Source organism: Hyalella azteca, unplaced genomic scaffold (genome assembly GCF_000764305.2).
Source record: "Hyalella azteca isolate HAZT.00-mixed unplaced genomic scaffold, Hazt_2.0.2 contig10004, whole genome shotgun sequence".
In the NCBI taxonomy this organism is placed as follows: Eukaryota; Metazoa; Arthropoda; class Malacostraca; order Amphipoda; family Hyalellidae; genus Hyalella; species Hyalella azteca.
The window spans coordinates 357,222-370,175 of record NW_025940059.1 but is presented as its reverse complement, the minus strand read 5'-3'; the positions used below and the strand labels follow the sequence as shown (position 1 = coordinate 370,175).

General features: G+C 36.4%; 1 protein-coding gene across 3 annotated transcripts in view; it reads left to right on the top strand.

Annotated features, from left to right (window-relative positions):
* Window positions 1-1,927: 1,927 nt before the first annotated feature.
* LOC108676092 (muscle-specific protein 300 kDa) overlaps window positions 1,928-12,954 on the top strand; it is a 30,552-nt gene continuing 19,525 nt past the window's right edge. For 2 of the 3 annotated variants that reach the window (XM_018164149.2, XM_018164141.2), the window contains exon 1: window positions 1,929-2,213. In XM_018164149.2, the coding sequence (XP_018019638.1) occupies window positions 2,049-2,213 (165 nt within the window). In that variant the 5' untranslated portion in view covers window positions 1,929-2,048. Of the gene's footprint in view, window positions 2,214-12,954 lie in introns of all 3 variants that reach the window. The other variant, XM_018164134.2, reaches the window with a different exon arrangement.

Below are 12,954 nucleotides of genomic sequence, written 5' to 3'. Positions count from 1 at the left end.
TTATTGTTGTGTTGCATATTTCTTGTTGTGTTGCATATTTCTTGTTGTGTTGCATATTGTTTGTTGTGTTGCATATTTCTTGTTGTTTTGCATATTTCTTGTTATGTTGCATAATTCTTGTTGTGTTGTTGCTGTAAATAATTGCACAATCAATAATCTTTACTTGATTTCAGGCATTTTATAGAAGATAAATCGGAGTAAATCTTATGGGTGAATCAAATTTTGAAGGCTCTAATTTTATAATTATTTTGTATGTATGTCATTTTTTAAATAAGTTATTTATTTTCGTATATTCATTGCCGCCGTGAAATTAAATATAATAATGAAAATCTGTTTTCAGAGGAGGCGGCAAGTCTATAGTCTTATTGGTCATGAAGATTCGTGGCCGGAATTAACAATGAATATACAGATCGTTATATAAACATTTTTTTAAATTATACAGTAAAACAATTGAGTTAGTAATGTGATGCGTGTATATAGGTCATACGTTCCCAAGGCTACTTTCGAAATAATTAAAGAAAGTTTCAATTCTCCTCAAACAAGGCTGCAAAATATTCACATTAACACGTTCAGTATTACTTCGCATTGTGCATTTGTAGGTTCGTTCCGCAAGATCATTACCGGGCTCGGAATCCTGCACCGTTCCAGGGGCAAATGACGCCAAATGAAAACAAAGACCAGACTAATTTCCAAGCATTTGCATATCCACTCGCTTGTTTGCTAGGGATGTGCTTTTCTATCTCTCTGACGACCTCCAATTTTATCCTTCCCTAAAAAACTTTCTAGTTCATTAGGGAAACTAGTGATCCAAGCGCCGGATTGTAATTTGAAAATAGAATTTTACTCGTGAATCTTTTAAACGAAGGCGGATGGCCGTTTAACTTCTTATCTCAGACGGGGAAAATTTCACTCAAATTCTCTCCTGGAAAATAGCGGTTTAAGTGCTCGTTCACTAAATTAGAAATGGTTAACATTTCAAAATGGCCATAGCAGAGATTTGTTCTTTTTGGAAACAAAAGAATATATGAGCAAGAGCAATTCCCTCAACTGTTTCTTCATTCGGATTTTATTCGGTTTCCCCTCGTGAGAATTGATGCACGCAGCCTAAAAGCCTGAACGCGACTCGCTTTGGCACTATAAATTAGCAAGGAAAATACTAAACTCGCAACGAGGTCTGTTCCCTCGCGAGTTACTACTGTTTGCCACCGTAAAAGCTGTTTATTGTGCGTCATATTTCGATGTCAAAACACTCTTTCGTGATTATTAAATAACGTCATTTACTCAGCAGTCTACGTGAATGATACGGGAGATATTTTTTTCGCTAACGTAGAGATTTTCTGTTTCATGATCATAGACAATGCTATATTTTTTTAGATTCGGTGTTTAATGAGCGGTTGCATATTGCGCAGAAGTCGTTCAAACTGCCGAGGCCTGTTGCAAAAAGCCTGTTGGCTAGTCGTCGAAGTCAGCAGACTATGTGCATGCAGAGCCATTCATTTTATCGTGTATTCAGAGGATTTAAAACAGGCTGGCCCGCGCAGAGAAGGTAGCTTTATCGCGCTCTTGGTCATACAAGCAGGCTTCTCTTACCGGCTTAGCTTTATATCAAACGCGGCCACCGAATTGCTTTCTAACGCGACGGCTTAAAGCTGAGCTCCAAAGATTACGTCATCTGTGCGTAATTCAGATGCATAATAAATCTAATGAAATAGGTGCCAAGTTTTTGACTTGCGTGTGTCACTTTTGTGATAGGAGACCAGGCCGAGCAACTCCTGCCTAGCCTCCACGGGGTATTTGACGTTTACCTGTCTATTTATAAGCACCTTTAGAGTTTTATTTTCATAGAAAGCCATGGGCGGAGCGTGCTTAAGAACTGTCATGCCGGGGCCGGCATAACACAAGGGTAGAGGGGACTTTTCTTCATGTAATTTTGGGCGGAGATATCTTTAGTGAGGCTGCAAGACGTCTCACCTTCACTACCGCTTACATCCGTTGACCTGCGCATGCATTTGGTGTAGCGCTGCGGTAGTGAATAACTCTCGACCATCATGAGTTTTTGGCAGGAAAATTACGGTTTTGTGAAGGAGGTGTATGATTTTCGGTGCTCCAAGTACCTGGAATGGATGGACAATATCGAGGCGATCATTGGCAAAGTGATGGCGAATACGCAGTACACTGCCAAGGAGTTCAAGATCATCAAGGACACCTTCACTGTGGGTATTGGCTTGATATCAAAGACCTGTAGCGAGTGTGTAGCTAGAAAACTAGAAAAGAAAGACTACTAGAAACTTTAATTAAAATCTAGTTTGACTAGAAAACTAGTAGAAACGCATGGGGGAACTAATGTGATTTCGATCGCTGTGAAAATCAAATAATCTTACGATTTAGGTTTAATTTAATGCTGGACAAATTAATGAGGTTATCGTCTATTTAATAAAAAAAAATATTATTTAGTATTTTTGGAAATAATTAAAGATGTACTACGCTTATAGAGACAATTTTATGAATCACTCGTGTAATTTCTTATTTTTACATTTGATGCTTTTTTGAAGCTTAAATAAAAGATTTAATAAAATCTACGCATTTGAAACTCAACATTGTGTTAACTTAGAGTTATGTCATAAAATGTGTAACACACAAATCAAAATTAGAGCATTTAATAGCAAAGAAAAGTTTTTTTTTTCAAGAAGCGGAATCCCGATAATTTGTAACCCGTATAAATTTGTTGTTTTTTTTTGGCTCTGAACGCTTTTTTAGCTTACCAGAACAAATGAAAATTTTCTGCAAAAATAGAGCAATTTGCACCTAATTATAAATTTGTCGTGCATAAATTTCCTGGTTTGTTTCAGAAATTGTTTAAATCAGGATGAAGTTACGACTGTTTTGTTGATGATTTTCGAAATGTAACTAAAAAACTGCAATTACTTTTCCCGATATTCTTTCTCTGATGGCCCACTTAGTGCTCACATTTTTGCTGTTATTACACTGTTAATTCACTAGGTGCTCCAATTTCTTCTGTCATTGCATTGTTGACCAACTAGGTGCTGCAATTCTTGCTGTTATTACACTGTTGACCCACTAAGTGCCCCAATTCATGTTGTTATTATACTGTATACCTGCTAGGTGCTGCAATTCTGCTGTTATTACACTGTAGACCCAATAGGTGCCCCAATTTATGCTGTTATTACACTGTAGACCCATTAGGTGTCCCATTCTTGCTGTTATTACACTTAAGACCCACTAGGTGCTCCAATTCTTGCTGTTATTACACTTTAGACCCACTAGATGCCCTAATTCCTGCTGTTATTACACTGTAGACCCATTAGGTGCCCCAATTCTTGCTGTTATCACACTGTAGATCCACTAGGTGCCCCAATTCTTGCTGTTATTACATGTACTGCACTGCACTGTACTGCACTGCACTGTACTGTACTGCACTGCACAGCACTGTACTGCACTGTACTGCACTGCACTGTACTGCACTGCACTACACTGTACTGCACTGTACTGCACTGTACTGCACTTGTACTGCACTGTACTGCACTTGTACTGTAGATTATCAATATTACCCATGGGCGTGTCGTGTACGTTACACTAAAAAACAAGTGGGTCAAACTGTCCGAATGTGACGAGCCTAATGCGCGTAGCACTAATACGTTCTAATTCTTACATATTCAAGATGATTTTCGCATAGGGTGCATCACTATGTGGACAATTTTTCACTTATTTTTCTGCTTGTATCCATTTATTAAATACTGTTGTTAACTCACTGTTAGCTCTGCTCAAAGCAGCCCTAATTATATAGCAAATTGGAAAGATGAATAATTGAGTTTTAATGAGTCGCCAGAACAGTTCAAAGCATACATTTACATCATTGTAATACGCTGCTCTCATATTGACGGCAGAATTACACTGATGTAAAGCCGGCTATGATTTGGAAGATTGAAGATTATGGAAGATTGCGCAGCATTAATGCTTCAAAATTTGAGATTTATCTAATAATAGTTTATCACTGAAAAATAATTTAAATTTTGTCCGCGACGGTTTTCAAGCTAATCGTGGGAAATGGTCAGGGGTTTATAGTTCAATGGTTGTCGATGAAACACTCAAAATTTTCAAGGACTAAACGAAAAACAAACTTTAAATAAATGAAACATATTTTATAAATCCTATTTACGAAATTGGAAGCTTTCCAAGTACAAGCTCCGAGATTACCGAGTCATGAGCTTGGGAGTTCCAGCGTATATCTGAAGCATCAAGCTCGGTGTTTGTGTTCTCTGTAAATACGAAAGCAGGAATCTGAAGCCTGCGAAACTATGCCAGCCCTGCATAATTTCGAGCTCTGGAATAATTGTTTTCTTTTGCTGTTTATTTTCGCGAACCTCTGGATTATTTCAAAATGTAAACTTCGAAGTTTTCCTTTGAGCAATTCAATAAGTTATCACAATGCAAAAAAGTGCCTCGGATTTTGTTACTGCAAATTTTGCGCTAGAATGTCGACATACAAAGCTAGTGATATTATTAATAATATGACAAGGGGTTACTAATTTAATATTTAAGTAACGTAGTGCAATACAGTGTAATATGGAAGGATTCCTTGAAGTGTTTCGTAAAGGCAACATATGCACGTCATTTAAAATTTGCCGCTATTTAATAATATTCACCAAGTAGCCTGTCAACAAGAATCAAATATTCGCCAGTCAATTTAATGGATTAATCGCGAATTTGGGATGGCTTTAGATGAATTGATAGTTTGTATTTTATTAATAGCATTAGAATCATTAATGTAATAAAACCAGCAATGAATGTTTTCCCATTGTAATTCGCACAACGAATAAAATTAATGGAGACTAAAAGCCACAATAATTGCGCGAAAAGGAAAATTCTCTCCTGAAATTAATCTCGTAAATTGCGTGTGCTCAGCATGGCGGAACGTGAACGAAATTTTAATCAAATTAAGAACTCGTTCCAATGCTGAACAGGCCGCGCTGATCATGGCGCCGCCGTAGCGTTATTACGGGCAAATGCTTGAATTATTTCCCTTAGAAATACATTGCGAGTTAGTGCCCTGGAGCGCGAAGCTAATACGAATGCGCTGCTGTAATCCCAAGAGGAATATGAGTCAGTGAAGTGCGTATCAAGACATGAACAATAGGGCAGGAAATATGCCTTGACTTTTTGGTCTTGATGCCTGATAAATTCAAGCTGAAATATTGAAGGTTCAGTTCAAATTAATTGTGGGAAATGTATTTTAAAAATCAGATTTTAATTTAACAGACAGTTTTTGTCATTTTATTTCCTACTTTCTATTCAGTTACGATTCAGAACGTTTATTCATAGTGTCAAAAATGAACACTGTAACATTAGTTTATTCAATTCTTTATTCATCTTCTCACTTTGCTCGTCGTCATATTGGGAAAACACCACATATTGAAAATACTTTCAAGCATCTCTCGACAGCACTGTATTCAAATCTCAAAACATTCTGGAAGTTATTCATGAATATACTTGGAAGCCAGGGCAGCAGCAACTAATGACAAGCTCTCCTGCACGACTTTTATATAATGGAGACTTGTCATGCATTGTGTAAAATAGAACGTGAACAATCAATTCTTTTCAATGCTCTTCAAAATGTGAGAATAGGATGGTGCGTCTAATTTGCCTGCGTCATAGAGGCTGGATGAAATATATCACTGATAACGCTATTATGTTATTTTCTCAGTAGTATACAATGAAGGTACGAACTACCATATGTTTATTACTGGTACCCATTGATGCCCAGTGGGAGCTAGCCTTCCTCCCCCTGTTGTGAAGAGAACATTGACGAATTTGAATATCCAATAAGAATTTAAATATCCAATAAAATATTTTGAAATTCATTAGTTGATGTTGCAGCAGCTTGAATATACCTGTGGTACCATGAAAGGAATGACATTTTAATGTGAATGTCCTGAAATTTGTCGTGAATATCCTGCACATTTTAAAGTGAATTGCCTGCTATTTCATAAACTTCATGGGAGTTTAGGAAAATAAACACATTTCCTTAGAAAAACTGAATAAGAAATTTTCTATCATTTGCTTGCTTCTCTCTAATGTAGATTTATCTGGTTGAAATATACGCATATTTTGGGAAAATAGGAAGCGAGAGAAACAGTTCTGAAATCTCTGCCATACACTACGAAGTTAAAAGTACCCAGCACGAAGATTTCATTGTTTAGAGCCTTTCACAGACTTAACTCAATCCTCCTCCACGACACAAAAGCAAAAAAAAAAAACAAAAAAAAGCCCCGAAAATTCGGGAAGCCCTGAGAACAACAAGCTAGATTTTTTTCGTTTCATTGCCAAAAAATAAGCCTTGATGAACTTAATGGACTGCATCTGGCGCTGCCGTCATCATTGCATGCTTTTTTGATAACTAATCAGCAGCGATGAATTTGTGTGAATGCCGTAGTGAAGAAAAACATCTCTCATGCAACTATTGATTTTTTATTACATATACCACGCTGTTTAAATTAGTTTTTAAGCTTCTGCATTCCTAAAATTGCAATAAATTCATATTCTCGACGTCATTTAGTTTTACTTGATAATAAGTATTCTACTTGCATGATTATAATAATAAGTATTCTACCTACATAGCACTGATACAGCGACTATGCCATGTGAAAAAAATGAATGAAATAAAATCACAGACGAAGGATGTCTGATCAAGATCAATTAAATTTGTACATGCATTTCATAACTTCTTCAGAAATTTAGTGGGTACACCAATAATAACAATAAAAAACATCAACGTCATAGGCGTCAGAAGTACAATAAGAGTGTTTCGTTTTACTGCTATAAAATTACCATCGAAAACCAAAACAGCAGCTCCAGTATTTTTAGCAAAATCAATAGCAAAAATAGCAGCCTCAGTAGCATCAACATTAGTACATGATTATGAATTTGACTTACAATGATAGTGACATCGTCACCATCAGATCTTGCAGACGCAGCAAAAAGAGTGCAAAACAGATAGCAGCACAAGCACCAGCAGGCGCAGCTGCTGCAGCGGCACTAACAGCAACAGCAGCAACACCAGCACTGACAGCAACAGCAGCAACACCAGCACTGACAGCAGCAGCAGAAAAACAGAAGCAGCAGTAGCAGAAAGAGCAGCAGCAGCACAGACAGCAGCAGCACAAATATTAGCATTAGCAGCCACAGTATCAGAAAAGCAATGGCAGTACTGACATCAGCAGCATCAGCAGCAGCAGCAATAACATGCTGCCCAGATCCGGTGCCAAAACTGCAGCACCAGCCATGACAGTCTCAGAAATAACGGCGCCTTCTGTGGTTTTGGTGACACAGTCACCCGTGACACAGTCACCCGTGACACAGTCACCCCTGACACAGTCACCGGTGACACAGTCACCCAAGACATAGTCACCCGTGACACAGTCACCCGTGACATAGTCACCCGTGACACAGTCACCTGTGACACAGTCACCCCTGACACAGTCACCGGTGACACAGTCACCCAAGACAAAGTCACCCGTGACACAGTCACCCGTGACATAGTCACCCGTGACACAGTCATCCGAGACAGAGTCACCCGTGATACAGTCACCCGTGACACAGTCACCCGTGACATAGTCACCCGTGACACAGTCACCCGTGACATAGTCACCCGTGACACAGTCATCCGAGACAGAGTCACCCGTGATACAGTCACCCGTGGCACAGCAATAACATGCAGCAACAATAACATGCAGCAACAATAACATGTAGCAGCAATGACATGCAGCAGCAATAACATGTAGCAACAATAACATGCAGCAACAATAACATGCAGCAACAATAATATGCAACAACAATAACATGCAGCAACAATAACGTGCAGCAACAATAATCAATAACATGCAGCAGGGATCGGGTGCCAAGACTGCTAATGTCATTGCGGCAGCAGCAGCGCATGCACACACTCGCTGACGCCAGCAACCGCCCTCACTGCGCACAGTTAAGTTTCCTACAGACTAAAAACTTTATTTGTATTTCAGAATCAATTTAATGTCTGCTTCGATAATGATAAGATCATGAGTTATGATTTACTGTCGATCGTAATACTCCAAGTGCTCATAAAAGCGATAAAATTTTCGATCACATAATAAATAAATTCTGGATTAATAAGCCTGATTGATTGTATCTTTGCCACACGAGTTGCCACTAAGCAGTTGCTGCACTTAACTCGACCCTCGTAAAAAATAATATTACACGGTTTGCTGGTTTTAATTAGCACATAATAACTAAGAAGATGTGCTTCAATTGCGTTTATAAAACGGATCGTTTTTATTGAACTTCGCCAACCTAAGTGCTGAGGCTACTTAAGAGAAATGGACAGAAATATTGTGAATTTAATTTATAAAAGCTTTGCAAAATAAACTTAAAATTGCGAGAATTAATTAAGTTAGCGTGAATCTATTAATTTGATTTGAGTTTGACGAGGTGAGACATTGTCTTAAACCAAAGCACTAGATCTTTTGATAATTTATGAAGCAAAATTACGCAAAGTTAAATGACAAATAGAATTCGTTGACAAAAACTTAATTGCAACCGAAAGGGACGTTGCAGCAAATATTGAGGTGAATGTTGAGCTGAACAACAGTCATGCAGTCAACAACAGTCATGAACAACAGTCCCGCGATTTCCTGATTAATTTCTACATTCAAGATGAAAAGAAATCAGCAGAACCAATAAGACATTAAATGCTGTGCATCCTTTTATTACTTACACATGACAGCCGCTATGACTCACGGATGAATGAATTAAATTCTGACTGTTATTTCTTGGCAGTTGATGATGGCAGGACATCTATCATCTTTATAAATTATAATAAATTAAATATTCATTAGTGAGTTCTATCTCAAAATTATTACTCGGCAAGTGGTAAATAATATGAATTTTAAAGTAACAAAATATATATAATTTTCTTTCGTCACAATACCATAAGCAATATTGCTCAAATATATATTTACTTTGAATATATCTTTGCTTCTATTTTGCTGAAAATATATTCACATTTCCTTTCATGTGATGCCATCTGGACGAATGATGTCCCTTTGGCGCTTCATTTTTTTCTTCTCCCTGCATTTCCTCATCATTTCTCACCCATTTCCTTCTCTGCATTTTGTGGGTGAGAAATGATGAGGGAAATGGTAATTTGATGAGAAAGTAATAAGTTTTTCTCTTTTCATTGGAGACCCAATTAGAAGCTCGTAATTTTTACGCATCTCAAAAGGAGAGAACATATTAGCCGAGCAAAGAAATAGATTTAAATTTTCTTTGCAGTTTATTTCATGATATTGAAATTCCATCTTACATCCTGCAGATAAGCATAATTTTTTATCATTGCCGATATGGATTTTCAAACATTGGGCAGCAGCCTCGCGTGATCGATGATGAGAAGCACCGCGATCTTTTTGATGATTAATTAATAAATTTGACGTTAAATTAATTTGAAAAAATGTATATCGGTAAAAACGTCCTTGTTTTTCTTGGGCTTAAACGCTGTGTAATATTCAGTTATGAGAATGAATATAATGGAAAACCGCATTAAATTAAATATGGTAACCATTTCAATGACGATTGAACAGTAAATAAAGAAAAATAAGGAATAACTTGATTGAAAAATATCGACATTACTACACATTTTTAGAAATTTTATTTACGATTTCGAGAGAAAGAGAAAATAGTAATTTTCTCACCAAAATAAATTTTAAATTTTTTTGCTTTGCAACAAATTAACAATGGCTAGTTTGATATTCATATTGTTTAAATCTGAGCCATGATGCAGTAGAAAATCCTGTTGCACGCCTAAAACTGCGAAAATTTGTCTTCAAACTTGTGTATTTTGTCACGATAAGGATTAAACCCGAATTATGCTGAATGTTTCAGAAACTTTGCTTAATTAACAAAAAAGTTAACTCCTACGTGCTAAAGCAGAAGCTCTCATGACGACCTATATTATTTAATTTTCACTCCACGCAAAATCGATGATGTTAAAGCATTACATGTTACTTGGTTGTGCAAGGTGCAAGTGAGAAGCAAAATACTGGCTACCATGAACTTTGAATTCAGAAATTTTTCCTGGCATTAAGGTATGAACGAGATTATTCAATTGACTGAATTCTGAGAATATTTTCTTCTCAAATCAAAGGATAATATTGCATAATTTTTAAGCTAAGCCTTTTTACGTATAAAAACACAATAATTTATATAACATAGGTAGCACATGAAGCCCAATGCTCCAACCAATGCAGAAGTGATGCAGTTAAAAAACAGAAAATTGGCCGGATGTGTTAGTAGCTTGGCAGAAGAATGATGGAAATCTATTTTCGCCGAGAGAAATGTCACCGGCTTGTCACTGACATCATTCTTGTTTTTTCTTTTTGGCAGCTCTGAGAAATTGTTAGCATTCATTTTTTAACCCCTCACTTAAATATGTGGCTCTGTTCTTATCCACTAAGTGTGCGAAAAACGAACTAAGGGTATTTTCACGCAAAAACATTGTATCCTTTGAGCTATGCTGAAATTATAGCATGCGCTGTGTGTGCATTATGAAGGATTTTATCTATTGAAAAATTTATTCTTGATACTTCATGGAGAAATCGTGTCTGATTTCACGGCAACTCTCATGCTACCAAAATCCCTTGAAAAAGTGGTAGAGTTCGTCTTAGTTTTTAATTGAGTTTTTTGTGAAAGAAAAAATGAAGCCCCTTTATTGCCATCAGTTATGCGATGTTTGAAACAAAAATCTGGAAAAGTAATCCCCGTATGCAGAAAAACTATGCAAGAATTTCTTGATTGGAAATTGAAATTTTCGAGCTGCATCTCGCTCGGAGCTAACATTTCGAAATTTACATCAGCAAATTTTTGTTACATAAATGCGGACCTCGTTTTTAGCGTCGATAGCACACGAATTAACAATTTATTACACAAAAGTTACCATTTGAAAAACTACAGAAAATTTGCTATACCATGTAATAATTAATCGCCTGGGCTGAATGACAATGAAAGAGGGCCTCGATCAGGGTGCTAGATCTCATTTTTGCGCTCACCTCCTAGATGAAGCGTGAAGCGTCTTAAGAATATGTGTAAGTTTTGTGCTCATGATAAAAGCTGTCGAAATGAACTATTTGATCGCTCAATCAGGCATATTAAACTTAAGTGCTCCAAACCTTCCTATCTTTTGGAAATGATAAATTTAAACCGGCCGTTCAAACCGTCTCTATATATTTTCCTGTACATGTAGACTGATTCGAACAATCTGCAGCATCGTCACGTTTATTTACGCCCTTTCACAACATATTTAGCAGAGAAAATTATTTACAAATAGGAAAGTGACTTGCCTGAACGTAGCAGTGCAGCTTCGAGATAAACACTATTGAACTTTCTAATCTACCATAAAATCTTTTACGACAAACACTGTAAAAGATGTTATGGTTGATATTGTGCCATATCGATATGCGTCAGAATGGTTCAATGATTAACAATGTAAAATTTCATAATAAAATCGTGCAATGCACATGGCCAAGCCAAAATGGGTCAGAGTGGATCAAAGGCAAACACTGTTAAGGAGGGGGGGTCTCCCTTCAAAATCTAAGAAATTACTTTTGTTCAGTTGCTCGTCAAATTTTGTAAACAGAATTGTACAAAACTATTTTTTATTTTGACTGTTACAGGCAAAAAGCAAAAAAAAAACAAGGCTCCAGTTGTCATTGTTTTTTTTTTCGTGAAGCTGTTTTTAACTTTTATTATATGAACATTTTATAACCATTTTTATAGAGATTTCTTTAATTAAATATGTATTTATAGATCATTATTAGCATTAATTTAACTGTTTTTGGGCTTATTTTGTAGCTAGGTAAAAGGAGCATCTTAAGCAGCCAACTTTATCTTAAAGAGGGCTTTAGTTTTTTCATTAGGCCGTTTGAACTTTCATAAAATGACCATTTTAAACAATACTTACAAATTTTTATTAAAAAGTGGTATTTAAAGATTATAATTGGCCTTAATTGCAATGTATTTGGACTCATTGGTAACTGCAAACTGGGATCGTTCAACGAAGCAAATACCATGGATATACATGCAATGCTCTTTGCGTAAGGTCGTTTTGAACTTCTATAAAACTATCTTGTTATGTAAATAAATATCTCAGAAAAATCACGTTTCTAGCTAATTATTCGCATTAAACTGGACAAGAGTGAGTCTAAAGACGCGTCATGGTATCCTTAATAAGAATAATAGGCAATGGGAAAGCTCGGGCTGCAGGATCAAACAATATTTGTGGCATTTTCTTCTTGTTTTTTTTTTCAATAAATTTTTAATAAATTTCTAAATTTTTTGATCCCCTGAAAAAGTAAAATTTTCAATGATAGACATGTTCAATTCGTAAAAACCATATCTAGCAACTCTAAAGGCCCCCTAATTTGTACATGGTTTGGATTATTTATTGAAAAAACTGAAGGGTAGAGGAGAAAATTTTGAGAAAAATTGAAAAAAGTCATGTGAAAAGCAATACAACAAAAAAAGGCTTCTAGAGTCGATAGATATATATTTTTTATAAATGGAATGATATGTTTCTCGATATTGTGGCAAGTAAATTGAAATAGGAGATTTTCAAAGGACTTCCCCTGTTTGCACTTTTCTGTGAATTTCGCGTTTTCTCTCAATTACTAAAAAAATCGTACATGAAAAGTGCGTTCCTTTACTGATTTACACATGCATTCGCAGTTTCAGAAAGATCGGTAATATAGCTTAGGAGGTTATTTTCAGAGGGAGGACTCCTCTTCTTAAAATTTTGCACTGTAATTAAGGAGCTCTGGAGAGAAAAGTGCGTTTGTTTAGTGATTTACACATGCATACGAAGTTTCAAAAAGGTCGGTAATATAGCTTAGAAGGTAATTTTCAGAGGGGAGG